The 24,607-nt window shown below is 43.8% G+C and overlaps 1 protein-coding gene across 6 annotated transcripts in view; it reads left to right on the forward strand.

Annotated features, from left to right (window-relative positions):
* INTS10 (integrator complex subunit 10) overlaps positions 1-24,607 on the forward strand; it is a 61,644-nt gene that overhangs the window by 9,971 nt on the left and 27,066 nt on the right. For 2 of the 6 annotated variants that reach the window (XM_019534165.1, XM_019534166.1), the window contains exons 2-11: positions 4,053-4,120; positions 4,452-4,555; positions 7,467-7,606; positions 8,750-8,831; positions 9,507-9,647; positions 10,760-10,931; positions 11,483-11,652; positions 17,710-17,843; positions 21,097-21,262; positions 22,589-22,671. In XM_019534165.1, coding sequence (XP_019389710.1) covers positions 4,053-4,120; positions 4,452-4,555; positions 7,467-7,606; positions 8,750-8,831; positions 9,507-9,647; positions 10,760-10,931; positions 11,483-11,652; positions 17,710-17,843; positions 21,097-21,262; positions 22,589-22,671 — 1,260 coding nt within the window. The remainder of the gene's footprint in view (positions 1-4,052; positions 4,121-4,451; positions 4,556-7,466; positions 7,607-8,749; positions 8,832-9,506; positions 9,648-10,759; positions 10,932-11,482; positions 11,653-17,709; positions 17,844-21,096; positions 21,263-22,588; positions 22,672-24,607) is intronic. The other 4 variants (XM_019534163.1, XM_019534167.1, XM_019534164.1 and 1 more) reach the window with 2 other exon arrangements.

Raw genomic sequence — 24,607 nt, forward strand, 5'->3', positions numbered from 1 at the left:
GATTTAGTATAAGAAAAGCTGTGGCAAGGCTGGGCAAGGAAAAAAGTCCTTGGCAGTGTTTCTTTCTTATCGGGTGCAAGATGCAAGCTGTGCATTTCTAACAATACTCCATTTCTAACAATATTCCATTTCTAACAGTATTTCAACACAAATGACAAAATACAAGGATCTGCTCTCAAACAAAAAGTTCCCCAGCTCTGGGTTAACACCACATTGTGCAATGTCTCCAAATACCTTTCTGCTCCTTGGTGGTGCAGGGGCTTCCTTGCAGCTTCCCTGCAACTTGGAGTCCTTTGTCCTTGGCCACTCAGGCCCCTTTCCTCCCTAGAGCCCTGTTTTTTGCAGCCTGTAGGGTCAGACTGCCCACCTTGTGTCAGGCCCTGGGCTTACATGCCTTTCTCTGGGTCACTTAACCCACTACTTCTGCCCCAGGCCTGTCAATCACTGGCAACACCTGCAGGGAGCAGCCATTTTATTAAAGGGCCCTCTGCCATCAGTTTTCCTGGAGGCTGGAGCCAGCCAGCTGATTCCTATCTCCCCTCTCCTTCAGTGATGGGGTACGGGCCTCATTACAGATAGTTCGCCCATTCTTGAAATAAGAAGGAAAGTTTTGTCAGTTCAATAAGCCTTGCTAATATTCTGGTGCAGCTATGGTGACTTGGTGTTTTGAGGTGCAGAATTATGAAAATCCTTCTTTGATTTGTTGAAGTGATAAAGGTTTGCCCCAGAAATCAGCTAACAGTAGAGGCAAGATGTCTGTATTCCCCAAGCAATTGTGTGCAATTGTCAGTGAGCATTTGTCAGTGTTGTTATTTGTAAAGGTTCACTGGGACCATGCCAGAGTGTAGGTGGGGGAGCTTGCACCAAAAGCTGCTTGCCCAATGGAATTTCGAATTTGCTTAAATCTGGTTAACTTTACCTTTCTCCCAGCAAAACACTTCCTGAGTCTTAACTCTGCTATTATCCCAGTTCATTCTGCACATTGACAAGTGGATTGGGGTGGAAGCAATGGGGAAGCACCAGGATCTGGTATCAGCAGGGTTCTGGAGAAGGGGGTAATGACAAGCGGACTAGGATCCTCTTACAAAAGTGACTGCTTGTAGCATAGATGTATCCAAGTTAGCCTGAGTACTGGCAGCAGCTGAGATGCAGCAGCACAGAACTCAGCATGGGTCAATTTCCCCAGATTTTTTTGAGAACTCCATCAAAACGTACATTGAGAACAGGCCATGATCCTGCAAATACCTAAGCATGTGTGCAACATCAGTAGACCTAGTCATGCTGAAAACAAAGCTTGATCACATGTGTTTGCAGGACTTGGGATTAACGTTGCAGAAAGAAGAATGGCGAAGTCAGGAAATGGCAAAGTTAATGTCCAGGGGAGCCTCCACTCTCTTGAGGGCACATATTATAATAAGGGTTCTCAAACTTTTCCATAGCATGAGTCACACATGAATCAGGAATTTGTCAGAGACTACCTCTACTCCTGTTCACAAGTGTGCAGACCAACCATCTTTCTCATTCATCAACAACTAATGTTCCCATAAGAATTATAGCTGTTGTTTCCATGGAAACATAATATTGGAAAAGTAATTACTACATACAGTGCTGTCTGGCAACTGGCAGCTATACTCTGCAGTTCCCTAGGAAGTGCTCCATAGGCCTCATTGTGGGAGTGGCTGCAGTCTGCATGATTGCATCCTAACTTTCAAATGGATTTTATTAATGCTGAAGCTGAAAAAATACCATGAATGGGTTGGAGGAGGCCACTGAACAAGGCAGTGGAAGTACCATCCCTGCTTGTATTTTATAGTCTAGATTCTTTTTTTCAGGTGCAAAAGGGTAAATTTGAAGCGAATTCCTTGGTGAGAACTGTGAACTTACACTAAATATACTAAGATATGAGAACAAAATCGTCCTCTAGTTTCTGGAAACATGTAGTTCACTGCGCACCTGAAGAGGGTTGTGGAGTCTGGGTCAGCGTGAACTCCTTTAACAAAGAGTGTAAATATTTATTCAGCTATAATCACTATTCAATTGCTATGATAAAATAAATTCTAAGTACCTATAAATTATGGCATTTGATTTTGGGGGTTTTTGTCATGGAAAATCGGAACTCCCCCTGCTGTCTTAGCTCACTGGAATGCAGGTCCAGGCCCCTTGCTCTCAAGCAACAGCCTCCCCAGACCTGCTGGTGCCCCTTGCCCCCCACCCACAGCCCTCTGCCCAGCTGGAGTGGGCCCTCAGCTGCCACAGCTGTAAGACAAGTGACCCAGGTCTACAGTGTGGGCAGCAGCATGAAGTTGTTCCCTTTGCTCTGGGACAAGCAGGGGGCAAGTTGCCAGAACAGTGCAGGGCTTGCAGTGGCAGCAAGAAGCTTCCCCTCCTGGCCCTGCTCTGTCCTACCACTCCAGGTCCCGCCTGCTGGGCTGCAGAGTCAGAGGTAGGGGGCAGCAGGGTGGGCGGGGAGCCCAAGACTACAGCAGGCAACCTGCCCCTGCTCTGTGCACAGATTTGGGAGGCATGAGTCCCTCCTGCTCCCCTGGGACTGTGCACAGTGGAGGGAAACTGTTCCCCCCACAAACCACTTGTGGCCCAGTCAGTGGCAAGACATAGGGGGTGCATGAGGGTGTACGTGCATCCCAAGTGTGCTGGTGCACCCCTGACAGCCAGCATTCCTGGGCAGGAGGGGCAAGTGAAAATGCTGATGCCCCCCCAAAAAGTGCCGGCCAGGGAGTGGGGGTGCCAAGAGAAGTGGTCCCCCTGTGGCCAATTGCGCTTACCCAGAAGTGTCAGCAGTGTGCTCAGAAGTGCCAGCGATGCACCACTGCCACTTGCAGATTGCAGGATCAGCTGGGGGGGGCACCCCCTGGTTGCTGACTGGCCACTGGGGGGGCAAGTCTCCCCCCCACCCGTCCATCTCAGGAGGCACCAATCACCCATGGGCCCTTTCCTGCTTTCTACTGGGGCCCTGCAGCCGCACATTGCAACCCTGGGCCCCAAGCCCTACGCACCACCCAGCTGGCCAGCAGCCCTGGCCCCAGCCCTGCCCAAATCCCTTCTGCCCTCCCTATGGGGGCCTCAATCCCTACCCCCACCAGACTTACCTGTGGGAGCTGCTCTCCAGGCTGCCTGGCAGCCATGTGCCCGTATGTGCACATGGTGCCCCCTGCCTGACCACCCTCCTCCCACTCCCCCTAGTCCCTTGCAGGCTGCAACTCTGCCAGCCTGCAGAGAGCTCTCTGAAAAAGAGCAAAATCTGCATGTTTCTCTTTTAAAATGAAAAGCCCATGTTTTTCTTAGGTAAAAGGGAGAATCTGCAGCTTTTCCCTATTTTTTTGTGGGAAAAAGGAAACCTGGATCTCTGGTCATAATCCCCAGGTTGTCAACAGGAACTATACTGAAAATAAAAGGCACCTTCTTTGGGAAAATGTCATCCTTTTCTAAACTTTCTAACAATAAAAAACAAGAAATTTTTAAGAACGTATTTATTGTTGGCATATCGCAAAGCAAAGACGATGAGACTATACTATTTAATTCCTCTACTATATTACTGGCTTAGTCGCTTTTATTCTTTTCTTCTCCTAGACTAGCACAGTCCTGCTGCATGTGGGTTTCCAGCGCTGGAAATGATTATCTGTTTTGAAAATAACACTTCTTTCATTAGCATTATTAGTTTCATAGTTCTTTCCGTTGGTCTGGGCTTGGTAAAAGCCTGTTTGTCACAAAAAATAGTTTTGAACCGTGTTTGGCTAGGCAACTCCCTGAGTAAGCTCTGCTTGGGTAATTGATGGAATTTAGTGTGTTACTTTGCTTAATCTAAAAAAAAAAGTTATAGCCCTGGTAGTAATACTTAAACTGTTGGTGGTAAATTAATAGTTTTATGTAGTTGTAGACATTTTGCAATCATTTGCTAGTTTTTCCATTGAGCTGCTTTTACTTTTTTACTATGGGTATAGTATAACAAGTTAGTAGTAGTATTCAGTTTGGAAGAACCAAGCAAGGACATGAGAATATGTAGTTCAGCTAATTCCCCTTTTTGTGTATTGCAGTATGAGATGTACACTATTGAAAGGAATGCTGAACGGACAGCATCAGCAGGCAGACTGTTGTATGACATGTAAGTAACAGTGAGGTTTTTTTTTTTTATTTAATTCTCTTCTGAAAGCTTATTTGAAATGTAGCTGGTCAGAAAGCTCTAGAAACACAGCATCATACTTTTATTGTAAACCATTCTTATAAGAATTTCCAAAGATTCAGTGCTGTTATGACCCAAACAGTCATTTGTTTGGATACAAATTGGACCTTACTGTCTTTTAAAAAAACAAAAGCTATCCTGAAAAGTGAAATACTTTTTTGCATTTCTCCACACTGATGCTTTCATAACTATGCTTCTGTTTTAAAATAGATTGGGAATAGTTCTAACTTTTTTGTCTGACACTTTATCCCAGGTTTGTGAATTTCCCAGACCAACCAGTGGTGTGGAGGGAGATTAGCGTTATTACATCGGCGTTACGGAATGACTCGCAGGATAAGCAAACCCAGTTTTTAAGAGGTAAGGGCCACTAATTGACTGGAGGGACTGTAGTAGGAATCTGGAACCAAACCCCAGGTTATCAATTCAGTTCAGCAACTACAAGTTCCAGTGTGGTGAGCTCCCTGTGTTTATTGGGACTCATAGCCAGTTCAGCTTCAAAAGCTGAAAGCTGACATTCAGTAAGGAGCAAGCTACTTGCTCTGCTTCTCTGTTAGCAGCCAGCCCTTGCTAATGAATTAATGTTGGCTAGCAGAGCATTTGACAAACCACAGGTAGTAATTTGCGCTTGAGTCTGGCAAACTGGCTGAGGACAATGCATGTTATTAGTTAGTGTAGTCTGTGGTGTAGGTAGAGAAGAAGAGTTTGTATAAAGTCTGTGAACATAGTGTAGTTCCAAACATTCATAAATATCTCCCAAAACATGTATCAGGAGTATGTAGAATTCTACTATTGAGCCAGACTCCAATAAATAAATAGAATGGCTGCAGTATGTTGACACTGACCTGGGACTTCACTTGAGATAGATTCTATCAGGATTTTATCAAGGATGATATAGGAGATAGGTGGCCTGATAAACGCATTTTTTATCAAAATGCATAGTTAATGATTACAAATCCAAATGGAGATTCCTGAAAATGCAATCACATATCTTAAAGTAACAAATATTAAATGATTATAACCTCAATATTCTTGCGCACCATCATAACATAATTTTAAATTTTAAATTGGCTTTATTTAATTGCCTGACCACTGTATTGTTCTAGATACAAGGCAACCCTGTATTCCAGGTTCAGTTTTTGGAAAAACAGCTTTTTCCCTGAACATGAGTTTGTGTGTTTAATACAGATAAAGCCCCTGCACTGCTGCTGTTCTTATAAATTCCACAGAATAATCACAAAAAAAGGGAAAGGACTGAAAGGGTTAAATTCACTGAAAATAATCAAATAAAAGCTGAAGTGAAAAAATTCTAGCTCTGTATTTTTACTGCATGAACAGAGATACTGCAAGGACAAAAGCCAAGCCTGTAAGACTAGGGACAGATATCCAAAAAGCCTAAGCCTGAATTGATTCAGTCTCTGCAGGTTAGTCTAACCTGTAGAGATTGAACCGATTTGCAAGTGGATAGACATTCACTTTTCATTCTGGAAATGCAGGCACATGCCTACAATGGCTCAGACCAGAAGTGGGAGTGGAGGGAGGGGCAGAATTAACTCCCTCCCTGCCCCTTAGCCTTAATGGGGTCATGCTGGGACAGCTGCAGTGTCTGCCAGTGGGACAGGAAAGGGAAGGGGGAATAAACGTCCTCCATGGTTGCGTTCCCTGGGACACCCTGACAGAGGCTGCTGCCCCACCTCTTCCCCTTGCTGCTCCAGTGGCAGAGGAGGGGGGCATGACTAGACACTGTCCCGCCATGGCCTCATTAAGGCTAAGGGGGTAGAGAGGGGTTTAATTTCTTCCTCTGGTCGTTCTGGCCCCAGGAACCACATCTGGGGTCTGGCAGCCCTGGCTGCCTGCTCGCCCACAGATGGGCAGACCCTGGCTGCAGCAGGTTGTGGGAAAAGGGATGGAAGGAAGAATTAACCCCCTCCCTGCCCATTTCCTTAACGGGACCATGCTCCCATCCCTGCTCGGGCTAGAGAGTGGAGGGGCGGGGCCAGTCCTGCCTTCTGGAGAAGAGAACACAGCCCTCCTGGGAAGCTGGGGAACTCTGATTTAACTTAAAACCTGGAAGGGGTCTGGGACAAAAAATTTGACCCAAATCAATTAGGGCTGATACTACATTCCACCAAGTGTATTGTAAACCAGTTTTGGCCGTTTTGAAACTGGTTTATGTGCACTGAGCTTCTGTTTTGTTATGGATTTAAACCAGTTTCTGATCACTTATATCAGCTTATGTGTAACTTTTGTCCCTAGCCCAAAGGAGCAATTATAGGTCAACCCTGCCTATAAGTCAGATGTGATGTTTTTATGGCTTTCTTTGTAGAAGGAGAATGTAGGCTTGTAATCAGAATAATCAAGTTAACTGCTGTATGCTTGTTCTCCCAAATGTCAAAATAGGTTCTTTTTTCAGTACCTGATACTTGTGGCAAGAACAGCGTAATATGACATTTGTAGCTCTAAACAATAAGATGACCTCCCCCCGCATCTATTTAGGAGAATAGCAATAACTGTAGTCTAAGGCTGAGTTAACCAGTCAAGGGCTGCAGGAAATAACTTAGGAAGTTCTGTTATTCCTTCAGAAAAAGAATCTATTGAGTGGTCATTTATTATATGCTCACTTCGTTGAAGCTTGCCACTTTCACATAATGGAATTTCTTTAAATTGCCGCTTATGCATCAGGTACACGCATCTGCTGTGTGATGTCTTGATAAAACTAAGGATCAGCTGTTACCTGTTCTTTTCTTATCCTGTTTTAAGACACACTGGGTGCGTCCACACTTGCATGGACATTTGGTTCCCTGGGGACAACTAGTAGAGGCGCACCTTGTGCTGCTGTTAGTTGTCCCTGGGGAACACCTGTGCCATGCATCTTCTGGCACATAGCAGGTTGCATCAGGTGGAACAGGGGGAGGATACCTGGGCTGTCTTACCTGGGGTTTTGGGGGCCTCCTGGAACTGTAGAAGTGGCAATCCTGCTGTGCGGAAGTCTAGCCAGCTGGCAGATTGTGGCTCTGGACAGCTAGGCTCCGGTTTTGAGTGGTACATGCTGCCCCCACAAGTGCCACTCTGCTTTTTTTTTCTGTGGGTTTTTTTGACCGCTGGATATCTAGGGGTCAGAAAAAACAACCACGAGCTGCTCCCTTGCAGTGCAAAGAACAACTGAACGTGCAGTATGTGGTGCTGCAGACACATACCACACGGCTGCACTTGTCTGGACATGGCCATTGAAGGTTTTTTTCTAATTTCAATATCTGTTTTCCTTTTCTAGGTTTATTTGAGACTCTTCCTGGTCGTGTCCAGTGTGAAATGTTACTGAAAGCCACAGAGCAGTGTTTTAATACTCTGGAACGGGCAGAAATGCTATTGCTGTTGCTACGGCGATTCCCAGAAACTGTGGTACAGCACGGGGTAAGAAAAAACTAGCCCCTTGTCACTGTTCACTTGTCAGTCTGAGTTTTCAGGTGTTGTCTGCAAGTCATTGGTTTGTGGAATTGATTCGATATTTTTAATTCTGACCTTGTAGCTATCAATGCAGACAGCTGTCAGATGCTGTCATTACTATACCTTCTGAACATCCAGTAAAAGAGATGAGCTTGAAATAAACAGAGGCAAACAAAAATAATATTTTGCATTGTAAAATCCACAGAAGAGTCTGTATTTAATGTAAGCTTGGACCACAAAAGAGGACTATGGAAAATCATTGTAATCTCATGTTAAAATGAAATTTAGTGTCCAAGGGAGGGACGCTGTTTCAGTACTTCACAGTTAACTCTAATCTAGAGAAGAATGGGAGAAAGTGGAATTGTAGATTGGTAGGGTTGGAAGGGGCCTCAGAGATCAAATAGTCCAGTGCTTCTCAACGTTTTTTGTACCAGGACCCATTTGTAAACATGGATGGCCAGTCCTGACCCAGTGCTCCTCACTCCCAACCAACTGCCCCCAGACCCCAGCACCCCAATGTGTGGGGCAGGGGGACCCCAAACAGCTCCTTGCAGGCTGGAGCTTTGCCAGCTTCCAAAGGAAAAGCCATGGTTTTTCTCCTTTAAAAGAGAATCCATTTTTAAAGTTTGTTGATCCATTTTTTAAATTTGTTCACAACAGTTTCATATACTTCTGGGACTCACTTTTGGGCTGCGACCCGTGGGTTGAGAAACATTGATCTAGTCCAACCCACTGTACAGCTGCAAATGTGCTACTCCTAAACCATGTCAGATACCTATGCATTCCTTACTTGAAAGGATCCAATGAAGTAGATTCTACAACTTCCTTTGGCAGATTGTTACACTGTGTTGACAGTTGTGTAAGTAAGTTGATGTCTATATGTACTGCAATATTTTTGCAACATAATTATTACATACACACAACTTGATCTTGGACTGTTTGTCCCTGACACTTCCTTCATAAAAACTAAAAGGTGATGGTTTAACTTTCAATTATAATTGAAGGTTGCAAAGTTGCTTGGGGTGGCAGCCTCAAGAAGTGAGGAAATGCTACAGATATTCTTCTGAATGTGGTAACTAGTTAGTTTCATTTGCACTACTTTCTGCACAGGTGGGCCTTGGAGAAACATTATTAGAGGCTGAAAGTATTGAAGACCAAGAATCCCCAGTTAATTGCTTTAGGAAATTATTTGGTAAGTAAATCCTCTTTTTATTATAGGGCTGTATAGTAAAGCTTAGTACCATCTGCTAAGCAAAACTTAGTACCATCTGCTAAGAACTATTCAGCCCAAGTTGGTATTAATTAAGTGATGTGTGTTGAAGGAGTTGGCAATCCTATCAGTAGACATGCAGTGAAGGTCTTTCATTTGATCTATTACCTTTATGCCAAAAGAGATTTAGATGGTGTTTATATAACTTCTGTTTGTAAAAATGGTAATTCCTTCAATTCTTCTGTACTCTAAACTGTTAACAGATGGAAACACTGAAGACCTGCCTAGACAGGGGAAATTTACTGACCAGTTCTGAAATGATATGAAACCAATTTAAGTTGGCTTGACCAATGTTTAGGGAACTTGTTTCAATACGCTCAGGTCAGAGAGCTGCTTCATTTGAAAACATGTTAGTCCACCTTAAACCAGGTCAACTTGGCTTGAGCAGGTCTTAAAATCAGAACAGATTGAACTGATTGTCAAACTGGTAAAAAAATGTGGCATATACAGGTTCCATGCAACAGTTTATGGCTAACTGTTGTGCTACTTGCCTAGACAAAAGGTTCTGGAAATTTCTGTGGTTAGGTTTGGTTTTACTGTTACTTACGGAGGCTAAATAAGGTCCAAACTTAACATGGATGTTTTTTCACCTTTTAGTTTGTGATGTTCTTCCTCTAATAATTAACAACCCTGATGTTCGGCTTCCTGCCAGTTTGTTGTACAAATACCTGAACAAAGCAGCAGAATTTTACATTAATTATGTGACTAGATCTACACAAACTGAAAATCAGTACCAAGGTAAGAACATTTTTTTTTTTTTGTCAGATATCATTGAAATCTGTTGTGGAGAAGATGAACAGTAAAGAGACCAGTGTAAGTGAATAGATGACATTTTATGACGTTTCATATCATGTATACCCACAGAGTTCAGCAGTAGAGATGTGGTTAGCTATATTAGTCTGAAAGCAGACAGAAGGTAGAACAGGGTAGCACCTTAGAGCAGTAGTATTCATTGGGGGATACCATGGCACCCTGGAATGCCACAAGATCCTTTTGATGGTGCCATACAGTGCAAGGAGAAAAGCATTTGCACTTCTCTGCTGATCTCTGTGCAAGGAGGTAAGTTCAGGCTTGGCTTTGGGTAAGTTAATGCTTGTCCCTGCTGGCCTGTGTGAGGAGCTAAGTCCTTGCTCCTTCTTTCCTTCCTCTGTGTGCGGAGCTAAGTAGTAAATACATTTGTTATTGAAAGTTGGTGCCGTTCAGTTCATAGACATTATGGAAGGGTGCTGGGAGCCTTAAAAGTTTGAAAACCACTGCCTTGTGCCTCACTGAGCCAGTTTGTAGCAATAACCTACTTCATCAGATACTGAGTCAGAGTAGGTAGTAGGTAGGTAGTAGAGTAGTACTGCTTCATCAGAGTGAGAGTGAGAAGATCAGATTTTGCCACTATTTAGTGGTGGACATTTGTTTGCTCTAAGGCATGAACAGCCAAAAGCTGCTTATACTTTCCCATTACCTCGAGCAGGCTCTCCCAGAGCTTGAGGGGCCTGATCCTACACACCCAGGGAATTCTCTTGTAGGACTGGGCTCCTCATGCCTCTGGGAGCACCTGCCCAGCTTTTTTCTGCTTACAGATATGTGCCAGTTCAACACTCTAGAACACTCCCTAGATGAGGGATGAGGAAGAATTTATCCCTTTCTTAAACACAGTTTGTGACAGCATCTTCTACATTTATCTTATGTTGAATATGACCGATTATGCTTTATCAAATAACAAATTAACCTGAGTGGTTTGTGTAAATCAGTAGGGTTGGTAATTATGGAGTGCACTGACTGGTAAGACCTACATTGACAACCCTGATTTATTAACCAGACTTCACTGTACTTCCCCCTCTCCTCTGACCACACAGGTTCACAAGATTCCTCTGATCTCATGTCTCCAAGCAAGCGTAACTCTCAGAAATATGTAATAGAGGGTCTGACTGAGAAATCATCTCAGATTACAGACCCGTGGGAGAGGCTGTTTAAGATACTATCTATTGTGGGAATGAGGTGTGAATGGCAGATGGAGAAAGGGAGAAGGTGAGAAATTGATCTCTTATAGTTGGCTGTCTAAATTACTGACCCTCAAAGAGTTTGTCTTCAATATTTCAATAAAAATGAACTATAAAATATGATGAATTTTAAGGCATTTTATTTTATCTCAGTTCAGTATTTTTTTGGAAGCATCCAATAAAAAGCTGGGGCATAGACTCTGTGGACCTTTAAACTCTACTTAGAAACATATTGGCTCAGGAGCTTGTTTTACGATTACAAAGCTCCTCTTTGATAACAAGACATGGATGGCTCCTACTGAACTTCTTCTGGAATCTGCTTCATGCATGAGCACTGAGTTGCAAGTGCAGATTAAAAACACTAATTCAACACTATTTAAGTACAGTACTGAACAGAGTTGCTCTCCCAGATGCGTCAGTTTCCTTGCTGATTATTTTGTGTTTTTTACTAGGGCAGCATCTGGGTTTTTTCCCCTTCCCAATGTTGTGGCTATTACCAAATTTGAAATACGTAGTTTTGTATGCTTTTCTTTGGTTTAGAAGTCTTTGTAATACCTTGTAATTTTTTTTATCCCTCAGAAGTTTTGGTGATATCTTACATAGAATGAAAGACCTTTGCAGATACATTAGTAACTTTGATAGTGAAGCCCATGCTAAGTATAAGAATCAAGTAGTCTATTCAACAATGTTGGTCTTCTTTAAGAATGCGTTCCAATATGTCAGCAGCATCCAGCCCTCTCTCTTCCAAGGTTAGTGTTAAAGACTAATGTGGAAAGATCTTTAAGATATTAACAGTGTAACTTTTTCTGGAATCATTATTTTAAGCATGAACATTTTTTTCTTCTAAAGATACATTTTGAGTCATAAATCTCCTTCTGGCATAGCTTCTGTTGTTGTACTTAAGGTTGTTGTTCCAGCTTCTATTCACCCTCTTCCTTTTTTTACTATTGCTCATAGTAGTCTCGTACCTAATCCCTTAGAGCTTAAATGTTCCATGCATGCACGGAGTCCAGAGGCAATTTGGAAAATTTGACAAAATTAGAGGGGCTGTTTTTGAGTTAAGAATACATGAAAAAAAGATTTTCTTCTCTATGTTCTGTTAATAAAATACAGACAATTCAATAACATTTGACATTAAAAACTTTAGAGTTGACTTGTTTTATACACCTCATTAAACATTTTTTTTTCAGGGCTTGTTCCTTAAGTCATTTAAAAGTTGAGTGTTTAACATTTGCATCTTGGGCTCAATTTTTCCCCAATGAAATCTAAAACTAGAGCATACCAGAAAGTTTGAGATTCCTTGAATTGGTCACAGTTTGCTTAGATTTTTAGATGGGGTCCAGAAGTTGAGGAGGGAGATGGTTGAAATTCTATTTTGACTGGCTTGCAGAGGTTATATTTGAGAGTTACCAAGCTAAATTGCTTCACTGGGCAGACCATCCGAGCCCCATAAGCAGCATTTATTCCCTCCTGTTTCACCTACACCCAAGGAAATTCCTTGCAAATGTTCCTATTGAAAAACAGGGCATTCATAAATCAGAACTTGTTGCATTAATGCGGAAAGCAGAAATTTAAATTCTCTTCATTTGTGCTTGTGATTACATGGTGGTTTTTTGTCAGATTTCATAAATTATGTTGAAAGTACACTACCGTTAGAAATCAATGCATATCTATGGATTGTAAGGCTTAGTGATTTTAAACAGCAAATGATATTTTTTAAAAAGCAGTTTGGTAATTTTAAAGTTTTATAAATTCATCCAGTGGATTTCTTTTTTTTCCATTGTTTGATCAATTAAGAATGAGAAAAGTAGAAGACATGTGAGACTATGAAGTACTTGAGCCATGAATCAGCCATATGTGCAAGTTCCAGATGCCCTTGATTAAAAAGGAAGGATATGTACCTAGTAGTCAGAAAACAGGGCAGAAGATCAGCTGTGCAAGTGACTTACTGTGTAGAGATGTTATTTTCAAACTGCAATCTGCAGAGCACTTGCTGGGGGTCCAGAGTCAGTTGGCTAGCCTCATGCTGTTGACTTTCCTCCTTGTTCCCAGCTAGCAAATCAATTTAAGAAATAATAAAATACATTGAACCATTTTGTAACATTAGTTTCACTTGGAAGTAATTGCTGCATTGGCTATAGAGATGGTATTTGATCCTTAATAGGAAGGAAGATGGTCCATGCACAGTCAGGCTCAAATTGGGAACCGTGCTATGAAAATGTTTGGAAATCTTAAGATGTAAAGATTTAACTGAAGTAGATTCAGTGAAATAATATGAAAAAAGACAAGAGGCACAGAAAGTCTTATAATCTAAAAAGGAGAGGGAAAAGATTACGGCTGTTCAGTTGAAACAGCAAGGCTGGGTACAGACATTCAGAAACCTGAGGCATAATCAATCTGAGTTACGCAGTTTTCTGTAAGCAGATTGGTAGCAAACATAACACGTATTTGCCCTTTGAGGGGAGAAGGGGGGTGGGGGGCAAATCTTAGACCAAAATCTCAGACTGGTTTTAAAATGGGTTCCACCATTTTAAAACCAGTCTGTGCCAGACTTCTGTAATGGGTACAGACTGGTTTTGTGTGACAAGCTTCTGTTCTGCCATGGTGACCAGTTTCTGATTACTTATATCAGTAAAAATGTAAATGTGTGTACCTGGTCCAAATGAAAATATACCATGATAGACATCTGTAACATGATGTAATCATAGGGCTAAAAGGCTAGGGACAGAAGTTGCACATAAACTGATATAAGTGATCAGAAACTGGTTCTGATTTAAGTTAAATTGGTTTATTGAACTTCTGTCCCAGATCCCCTCCAGATTCAAAGTAATTCACAGGCCCCTAGCATCTCAGGATGCTTTGCACCTCCCCTGCAAGTCCCCACTCATAGAATGGGCTTTGGCCTAAGCTGTTTGCTTCAGCCAAGCAGGAAGGCATGCTGTAGCACCCACCGACTTCTGGCCTGGACCACTGCAGACATGTGACCACATTTCTGGAATCAGAAGTGAATGTTTTTTCACTTGCTTATCGGTTCAATCTGCAGCTTGGACTAACCTGCAGAGATTGAATATCTGTTTTTGCTTCAGGCTTGCTTACTGTTAGAAAGTAGCCAAAGGGCCCTCAGGAGGTTGTCTGAGTCCAACCGCCTGCTCAAGGCAGGATCATTTTTATAACGGTTTGCAGAAAATCTATTGGTTGAATTCTTTTCACCCTGTTTTATGCAGAGCAAGTAAATTTCCAAGAGCATTAAAGGCAGCAGACTAAAAACTATGAACTTATTTTGCCCAGTTCATTATTAACCTGTGGATCTCATTGTCATAACAAATTCTGAGATTCCTCTCTGCCTACCATCAGTATGGTATCCAAGTGCTGAACAGTTAAATTCTATATACTGTGTTCGGTAGTGGATCTAAAAAGTTCTGATCCTGTTGTCTAAGGTCCTAAGATACTGTTTCTTGCTTTCTTGTTTTATACATTCATATTTCTCTTGTGATTGGGAAACTTCCAAACTGGCAACTGATTACTCTGCAAACACCAGTCCCTTATCTCCATTTGCAAGTGGTTTGTCTCTGTTTCTCACTGAGTTTCATCCTCAGTTGTGTTAGTGATGGATTAGGGGAATGCAATGGTCTTGGTGCCTTGTGCATGGTCAAAGGAGTGCTCTCCTGTGCAGCTGTGCCCTGAGCTATTCAATGATGCCTTTGAAGATTAGAACTAAGTCTTTACATTAGCATCAGAAATTAAATGGATGCAGAGAGTAAGGGTAACATGCATTTAGTAGCTCAAGCCACTGAAGCAGCATAGTAATCAATCATGTGTCTCATCAGCAGAGGCCTCCATTATGCCTCCACCTAATTTAACCTTCTTCCTACCCTGAGTATGTCTTCAGTCTTTCCAGGTTCATTTTGGAAAGTTCTGCATCAAAGTGGTGATCTTGCCCAAGCAGTGCAATATCTGTATTGTAACCCAACCTGCATACTTGCAGATGTTAGTAGCAAGGACCCAGGGCATCCAGCCTTTATCCAGGTAGTCTGGAGAGGGTACTAAGATTAGACCTGGGGATTCTGCAGGCAAAGGGTTGTGGGGAAGAGGAACAATCGCCAAGTGCAACTTTCCAGATCCGATTTGGAGTTATTGCAATGCTGTATAACTTATTTAAGCCGTATTATATAAACATGAGAAGCATTTTGTGAGTAACCCTGTTGAAGGCAGAGAGCCCAAGGAATATGAGCAATGAGACTAGATCTTTATCCATTGTGAAGGAGAAGTGGTGCATTAACCCCACCATAGCTGTCTACTTGCTTCTCACTGGACTTAAATCTGATTTCAGAATATAAAAGATAATGGCCTCAGTCAAAACACCAGTCAAGATTTTATTGACATTTCTATGAAAGGTACTCAGCTACCAGGTAGGCAGCCTCATACAAACCTTGATGGTAGGACCTGGGCCTCTCAGAAGCTGTTTTAAATCAGACTATGAGGTGGAGCAGAGTGACACAGGGCAGATTGCTGAGGAGCAGCTTTCTGTGTAGAGGAAAGGTTTCTGGAGAGAGGAGCAAGCCAAGCTCTGTCAGTTCCTGCATGAGGGAGATGAGGTGGTACCCACTATAATACCTCAAACAGTGGACAGTTCCAGCTGCTTCAGAAGAAGGTGCGTCAATCCACTGCAGCCTAGTCTGAGACAGAATGGAATGGCACAATGCAAGTTCCTTGGGATCTTCTGGGGTGGAGCTCATTGGGGTTCAAGAGGGGGTGAGAGATTTTAATGAATAATGCCTGCAGCTATACTAAGTTGAGCTAAAAATAGGTAAGGAATATGAAACATCATGCATTGGGACATAGTCCAACTTAGCTGGGTAAAAAAGGAAACATCCCACTTGGGCACATTAGTAAAGAAACATGTCTTACAGGTATCTGATACCTTCCTCTGAAGCATTTGACACTGTCCATTGGCTGGGATGTTATATTAGGCTAGAGAGATTGTTCATCGGATATAGTCCAGCACATCCCACAAGTTCAGCCAAGTAATTTACTCTCTCTAGGCTCCAGTTTCTCAACCTGTAAAATAGGGCTAATGTGTCATTATGCAACACATTATTGTTGCAGTGCATTCTGCTTCTTTGGTCTGTCGCCCTCTGTGGGCCTCATATGAACTCTATAGCTTTTACCATTTGAAGCCTGTTAGATCCAAAAAAAGACATAGCATGCTACTCCTTGCAAACACTGTTGATTCTATCGTACACTTGCATCCTGTCTGATGAAAATTGGGGAAGCAACTCCTGAGGGACTGCATTCATACAAGCCCTGGTTTTTGCAAGTGGCTCTCATGCATCCTTTACTCCAGAGTCAGTTCCTGAGTGACATAAGCTCTTCTGATGCCAACATCTGCTGATTCCTGCTGCAGTATCTGTGGTGCTGAAGTCAGCCACACCATTGATGCTTCTTGTCCTTTTCAGAAAGGATTTGACTACTGGAGTAAAGGAAAGAGCCTACTTATTTTAGCAGGGGTGGTACAAGAAACTTCCCACTGGATCCAACAGCTCTGAACCTCCATCAGTGAGAGTTCTTACATGGTGCATGGAGTCATGAGGGACTGTAGCCCTTCAGAGATCAAGAATTAGTTGTAAGTAATTTCACGTAGTCAGGTAGCAGATTGTGTGATGAATGAGGCAATTCACGCTTCTCTCATTGCTTTCAGGCTGTCTGGAGACTTGGGCAAGAGTCACTGCTGTGGCTGACACTAAGCTTTATTTACAGCCATAAGGGCTAGAAACTCACCTAAAATAACAGCAGTTTAGATTCTGGAGTACAATTATGCAGTAACTCCATGATCTCATTATAAATGGGGCCCTAAGTGTGCTCAGAGTTTTCTGCAAATATAAATATTTTTAGTGGGTTCGTTCAGTTTGTTTGCCCAGTGATACTACCTCCTTCCTTGGCTGATAGAGGTTTTGAAATGGGAAAATCATTTTCCCACCCTTTCTCTGCAGTCATGCAAACCCTTATTTTTATTGTAATCTGAAAGAAAAGCACCTTCTCTCAAATACTAGTGGCATCCAATTGCATATAAAGATGGGGAAGTATCATCTCCATTTTACAGCTGAGGAAACGTGCTTTCCCAAGATTGCACAGGAAGTTTATGGCACAGTTGGGAGTAGAAACCAGATCTTTGGACCCCCGGTCCTTTGTTTTAGCCATAAAACTAGACTTCTATAGGGGCCTAGCAATGGGGAAGGGTATTGGGGTTTGGCAGCCACATAAAAAGCTTAATCCCACACAGCTGAAGTAAGGGTCAGACCATAAATGAGTTACTTGAGTATAGAAATCTCATGATATAATGACCTCATTTCTTCTTTGAGGCCTCACTGTCTGTCAGGGCTTTGCTTGGATTTCCCATAAAGAGCACCTTGGGAATTTTTCTTTGGTTGCTGCCTTTAGGGCAGGTAGCCAAATGGAACAAATGACTTGAGTTATTTAATGATTGCTTTTAGTTGCAAGTAAATGATGCTTGGAGACAAAGTACATGCTACTTCAATGCATCTTGTGACTGCCCCTTTGGAAAGGGATTTTAAGATTTTTCTGACAGATTGGAACTAACCCTGATGTCATACAGCAAAGGCTACATGATCTCTATCATTAGGTTACTTTCAGAGACAGCTGCATCATTGCCATTGTGTTTTAAATACTTGCACGGTGTTTTAAATTTTTGCATGTGTTTCTCCTCTTTTGAATGAAAATCTCTTGAATTGGGCACTTGGTTAATGAGTTCAGTTTCAGGCAACCTTTAATTTATTTGTCAAACATAGGGCCAAATGCTCCGAACCAAGTTCCACTGGTTCTCCTTGAGGATGTATCTAATGTCTATGGTGATACAGATATCGAGCGCAACAAGCACGTACATAAAAAAAGGAAGCTTGCAGAAGGAAGAGAAAAAACAATGGTAATTCCTTTATGCTATTCTGCTGTTGATAGCTTGGGCATTGGAACATAGCCAATTCTGTTTATGATTAAACATGCAAATAGAAAGATTTGGTTTAGAAGCAGCAGAGCAAAACTGTTTGGATTTTTTTTGCAATTCTGCAAGTGCCTTGTGTATTATGTGATTTACTTTAAATCTTAAAAAGCTGAGCAGAATATTATAGTGGATTTTTCCCCCCTTGCTATATTTTCAGTCAGGAATTCTTTGGGTAAAGTGCAGTTGCACTGTATTTTAGTAAGGAGGGTTATATGAGTCTTCTACATCTTCTCAAGGAGTAAAAATACTTTGTTACAAAATTTCATTTTGTTCAGTAAAAAGATTTTTACAAGAATTATCTGATGTGAAATATGCCTTTATACATTTAGGTTGGCTGAGATTTGGTTTACAACTGGACTGTGTATCTTCTGAGCAGCCGGGGGCACATTGTGGGGGCCACAAGCTATACAGGCCAAACCAGCACAAGCTATGGGCACTTGTGTTGTACTGCTCTTGTCATGCAGGCAGCCCAGCTCCTACCTTCAGCTCCCCAATTTCAGGCTTCCTCACCTTGCCATGTTTGCAGGTGTCCTGATCTTACCCACAACTCCTAAGCCACAGGCTCCCATGCTGCAACATGCCATGTGGGCACCCCAAGTTGCAGGCTCCCCTAGCACTGTGGGCTGTGCTGTGCCACACCAAACCACTCCCTGAGGCAGGAAGGCTGGAAGTGGAAGCTGAAAGAGGGAGGGGAAGCCTGAAGACCCTGGCTACTAATACAGTCAAAATGATGGGAGGAATGACAAGTGGGTGGGAGTCCTAGTTTACAATATGCTTCCTTCAAGAACAACTTAAACCAGTGTAATCTGGGTGCCAATACCCCAGTGTGGCCAAAGGGTAACTGAATGACTTATTTAGAATCATGGGGGGAAAAGGGCTGGAAGGGGCCCCAGAAGCTCCTCTAGTTCAGGGTTTCTCAACTGGAAGGTCATCTAAGTGGGACTCGGATCGCAGAAGCAAAACTGGAAGTGCCACCGTGGAACTTCTAGTTTCACTTTTGCACACTTCGATCAGCCGCTGGGGGTCCCGCCCACCTCTGGGGGTCTGCCTCCCTGCTTGTTGACTGGTAGGACCAGGATTTTTTGACCTTGCAGGTGGGACGTAAGGTGCAAAAGTTTGAGAGCCGCTGCTTTAGTCCAATATGGGCCCAACCATTTTGACAGGCATGCTGCAAATTAGTCCCATGCCTTCTCTGAGTGCCACTCTGATCCCCTTCCCCTGCCCAGTCACCTGCTCTGCTTTCTGCTCCCTGCTCTGTGCTCCCTGCCCAATCTACTGCTTTGCTTTCTGCTCCCTGCCCTATCTGCCATTGTGCTACCTGCCCCCTCCACAGTGTGCCACATGCACAAATTGCCTGTGCCACTTGTGATGTGTGCTGTGGTTGGCCACGCCTAACCTGGTCCAACCCCTTGAGCAAGGGGTTGCACATAAATGGTTGTTTAAACTTCATTTGAAAAGAAACAGTATTTGTTAAGTCTGTGGGAATAGGGAAGTATTTGATTAGGATTTAGCTAATTCAGAGGACAGTGATTTGATTCAGATCACTGTCCTGAATCAATTCAGCCAAATCAGTTTTGAAAGATTCGGCAATGATTCGGAGAGATTCGGTAATTCGAATCGTCTGGGGAGAGGCAGGCACAGCTGGGCAACTGCAGGTTCTCCCACAGCTCCTCCGGTCCAACTGTGCCTGCCTCTCCCCAGGCAGGGGGAGCCATGGGAGAAGCCCCCATGGCTGCCCTGCCTGACCCTATATCTCCTCCTAACCCACTGGCCCCAGACTAGTCTTGGCACTTTAAAAAAAAAAAAAAAAGGCCCCGCACTCAGTGGCGGGGATTGTGGCTCTGGGCACTCATGTCAGAGCCCCTCCTGTGCAGGGCAGTGGGGGGCAGCGACAATCACCCCCCTTGCCTGGCACCAGCATGGTAGCTGCCCCATGGCATGAGTGCAACGCCACTGGTCACTGGGGCTGAGCGTTGCTGGGCTCTGGCTGACTGCTTGAGCTGCCCCAGCTCCCAGACAGTGCACGGTGCCCTGCCAAGCTGCGCTGCACCCACGCAATGTAACAGCTGCCACATGGGTGCCAGGCGAGGGGGTGAACCCCTGCCCCCTACTGCCCTGCACTGTGCAGGGGGGCTCTGCCACAAGGACCTAGAGGTCCCACTCGCCGCTCCTGCAGCCGATGACTGTGGAGCTTTAAAAAAAACAAAACCAAAAACCCATATTCATTGTTTGCAGGAGTGGCGATTGGGGCCTCTGGGCACTTGTGGCAGAGACCACCTGCACAGTGGGGGGCAGTGGGGATCGCCTCCCCCCCACGTGGCAGCTCTTGCATTGCATAGGTGCAGCATGGCTTGGCAGGGTTCCACACACTTTCTGGGAGCTGGGGCCACTGGGGCTGAGTGCTGCTGGGCTCTGGCTGACACATGGAGCCGCCCTAGCTGTGAGGATGGGGCTTTTTTTTAAGTGCCGGGATCTGGGCTGAGTGGGGGATGGGGCCGGGCAGGGCAGCCATGTGGGCTTCTTCCGCGGCTCTCCTGGTAAGTATGCCCTGCTGCTGCTTGCCATTCAGCATGGAAGGGTGTGGGATGCGGGCACGGCAGCACTGGGAGTGGGGATTGTGCCCTGCTGCCACTTGCTCCCTTCCGCCTGGAGTGAGTCGTGCCCCCATCATGCCCCCTGCCTCCGCTCCGGCTGGGCAAGCGGCAGCAGGGTAGAGCCCCTGCTTCTAGCACTGCTCAGCCCCCTGCCCCAGCTGGGCAGCTTGTCCCAGCCCCAATCCCAATCCCTTCTTCCCTCCCCCAACCCCAACAGACTTACCAGCTGGAGGCAGCTATCAGCTGCCTGTTTAGTCTATGGCTGAATCTCCAAATCAGCCGAATATTTTCCTGAACGAATTCAGATTCTTTGAATAGATTCAGAGCTTTTACTTGGTCCGCCAATTCAATTCAGATTCAGAGATTCAGTCCCTAAATCGGGTCAAATCTCCTCCTAATCAAATCAGCTACTGAAGCTTTGCACAACCCTATTATTTATGATGTTATGCCATTTGTTGTCTTCATAGTTGATATAGCCCATTCTAATGTATTTCTTGGAGCTTGTATTCAGTATTGCAAAAGTTCTATAAGATTCTTTGAACATTTTTAGTTAAAGACAGGAAATCTTTTTTTTGCTTATACTGATCCTTAAGCAGAGCTCGGATGATGAAGACCCTTCTGGGAAGGGGAGAAGTCGCCATATCACAATAAATAAAGCAGACCTTCCAAACTCCATTGAAGTATTAGAGAGCTTTAAATTGGCAAGAGAGAGCTGGGAGTTGCTCTATTCCATGGAATCACTTGATAAAGGTAGGAGTAATTGAAGGCAGTTCTGTCTTTACTCTTCTTTACTGTAGGCAAGAATCGTCAGCAATAAAAAGTTTCATGCACTTTTTTAACATTTTCTTTTATTCTGGGGGCCTTAATGGTATGAAATAACTGACAAGGCTCCTTTGTCCTGTTCTTATCTGGGAATGTATTTTTCCATTTGTTGTTCATGGAATCCTCCATACTTCTGCATTCATTCATCTAGCTTTCCTTAAAAGTAGGTTTTACGAGGGTACCATATAGTTGTGTGCTACGATAATTACTTGAATCCAAGATAAGCTTTTGTTTCCTGGTCTATATTTGGGGGAGGAGAGGGGCCTTGTCTTGTATTTGAGTACTGGTGGTGATGGCTCAGCTCTGGCCCCAGGCACGGGGCTGGAAGTTGGAGCTGAGCCATCACTCCCCTAGGCTGGGATGGCTAGTTTGGCAAGGGAAGAGGCGTGAGGTTTTGAGGGTGGGTTAGGGAGTTGGTGCAGAAACAGGGAAGACCAATGTATGAAATTTGGGAGGGGAGGGGCACAGATGAGATCGCACAACCAAACTCCCCCAAGTTGCCCCTTCCAGACCTGACCTAGACCAGTCCTACTGGGACCTACTGCCGCTTCTTCCTGGCAAAGTCAAGGCCACAACTACCTGGGGGCAGGGGGAGAGGCCACAGTGGGTAGGGGAGGCAGGCACAGACATGGAGGGGGCAGCCAGGGTGGGCAAGGGCAAGGAAGCAAGGGCCAGGGGTCTGGCTCCTCACCTCCTGCTGCTGCTATGGCAGGGGCTAATTTTAAGATGAGCCTTTCACTAATTAGCTTCTGTACATGGTAAATTATAACACTTTGAATTTAAGACAACCCTCTAGTAATTTAGATTTTATACACAAGAAATTCTAAGTCATCTTAGATTCAGGCAAGTATGGTAATAACCATGTGTGGACGTATTGCCAAAGTTTTCCATGCATTATAATTTCCTCAGCGATTTGTGACTACGAAGAGAATTTGTTTCTTCTCTTCCTCTTCTCATTTTTGCTTCTCATTTAGAAGTTTGCAGTTTTTATTAATCTTCAGTATGTCATGGGGGGAACCAAATATTAATCAGTAGTGTTGAGTTGATATTGTTGTTCTGAAGAACAATAAAATAAATATAAAGAAGGTGGACTATAAAGCATCTGCTATAAAATGGCTCGTGCTGGTTTTTTTTCCCCCCCAATCCTTTATTGTTTCTAAATAGCTTAAGACAAAGAGTTTGGAGAGGTGTAGGGGGCAGGGTTTGGTGGTTTTTTGGGCCAACTTTAAACCTATTTTCTGATTACTTGTGCAGAATTCACCAGAATTTGTTTGTCCTGGAAGACAGATACCTGGCTCTGGTTGCGAATCTTCCTCACAGATATGATCATCTACCAGGTAAATGAAAGACTGAGACCCATACTTTTGTGTTACTTCTTTCATTTTGTGAATTTTTGTCCTTGTTGCAGTCAAAACTGAGTGGTCAGGTTACATCACTCCTCTTTACCAGCTCTTTCTTACTCAGCAGATCCAACTGGGTTTGCAAGAGTGCTTTCTGTGGGAGCTGTGACCAGTAGGTAAACTCAGTGACTCAGAACAGCTTCCACAAAACAAATCAGTATTGATTAGTCCACAAAAACATAATGATGAGGAAGAAACGGATTAAAACAGGCAGGGTCCATTTGGACCACTACTGTAGTAACTGCAAGTTACTGAGAAATCGATCCATCCTGCTTATCAGCCCAGTCCTTACTGTATCCTCACCAGTGACTGAACAGTTATGCAGTTGATTTTTGATGTGCTTAGGCATGCTGTTAGGATTTCTGGTTCGTGTATGTGTACACCTCTGTGGTGATGTCTGTGTGACATCTTTTCAGTATGGGGAACAGGAACGAATGTCTTAAGATTGTCACAATGAAGGCATAGGTATCGTTGAATGAGTGGGAAGAGGGCAGCCTTTTTGGCAGATGTGCCACAGATTAGCCTGTTGTCCTCCCTGAGTGCAACTCTGATTCCTTTCCTTTACCTGATCTACTGCTCAGCTTCCACACCCTACCCTGTGCTCCCTGCCCAAGCTGCTGCTCTGCTTTCTGCTCCCTGCCCAGTCATTCCTGCTTGATCTGATACTCTGCTTTCTGATTCCTACCCTATCTGCCACTGTGCTACCTGTCCCTTCTGCAATTTGCCATTTGCCACCCATTGCACGCATGCATGGACAGTCGATGTGCAAGGAAGGTTGTAGTTAAAGTTTAGTAGCGCAGTGGCAGTATCGTAGCCAATGAGGTTAATCCGAGGCGTGATTATTGCTAGTTGAAAACTTTCCCTGGGCTTTGAGGCAAGCTAAACTCACGCCATGTACCTCACAGATAGGAACTGGGGTTCTGTCTGTTTCCCTGCTGCCTCTTCCTCTTCCTTGAACAGAGGCTTCATGTTCTCATCTACTTAGGGCAATTTTGTTTTGTGTTTCATGCAATTTTTGTCTTGTGTATGCCTGCTAAGAGCGCATACATGTGTAAGGCCATGAACATGGGTACTATTGGTCACTTGCTGGTTCTTTCTTGTTCTTTGCTGATTTCTGCACCATCTCCAAGATCGTCTTTCTGCTTTATCTTTATAGCTGGTGGGCTGCATCTTGTTCTTTTTACACAAGGAATCATGTATCCTACACACTATTCCATTGTTAAAGAAACTACTTGCGTAAGCATGTGCAAGGTTAGCTTAATACATCATTCTACCTTGTGACCAGCAGCTTTGCTGAGACACAGGTTAAAAGCCTTGTACAAGCTGCAGATCCAGTGCTCTCCAAAAATCCACATTATTTTCACCCTAACATCTGTTTGCAGTCTTCTGTTTGTACGAATCTTGTGAACTGTCCAGCCAACAACATAACAGTCATATGAACCAGGGTCCATGCAAGATAGATAACAACAACACAGATACCTTCCATTCTTCACAATCTGACAGTATTTCCAATGCAGTATTGCAAGCTCCCATGCATTTCACACCAACACATACTGTGTTCTAGGGCTGTGCAATGCTTCAGTCCCTGATTCAATTTGGTGGAGATTCAGCCTGATTTGGTGGCCATATCTCCGAATCATATCATAGAGGTAGGGTTGGAAGGGACCTTGTAGATCTTCAAGTCCAACCCCCTGCCTGGGCAGGAGAAAAACTGGGCTCAAATCACTCCAGCCAGGTAGGCATCAGGCCTCTTCTTAAAGACCTCCAGGGTAGGAGCCAGCACCACTTCCCTTGGAAGTTGGTTCCAGATCCTAGCCACCCTAACTGTGAAGTAGTTCTTATGGATGTCTAATCTAAACCTACTCTCCAACAA

Source organism: Crocodylus porosus, unplaced genomic scaffold (genome assembly GCF_001723895.1).
Source record: "Crocodylus porosus isolate Cpor-Errol unplaced genomic scaffold, CroPor_comp1, whole genome shotgun sequence".
NCBI classification, from domain to species: domain Eukaryota; kingdom Metazoa; phylum Chordata; order Crocodylia; family Crocodylidae; genus Crocodylus; species Crocodylus porosus.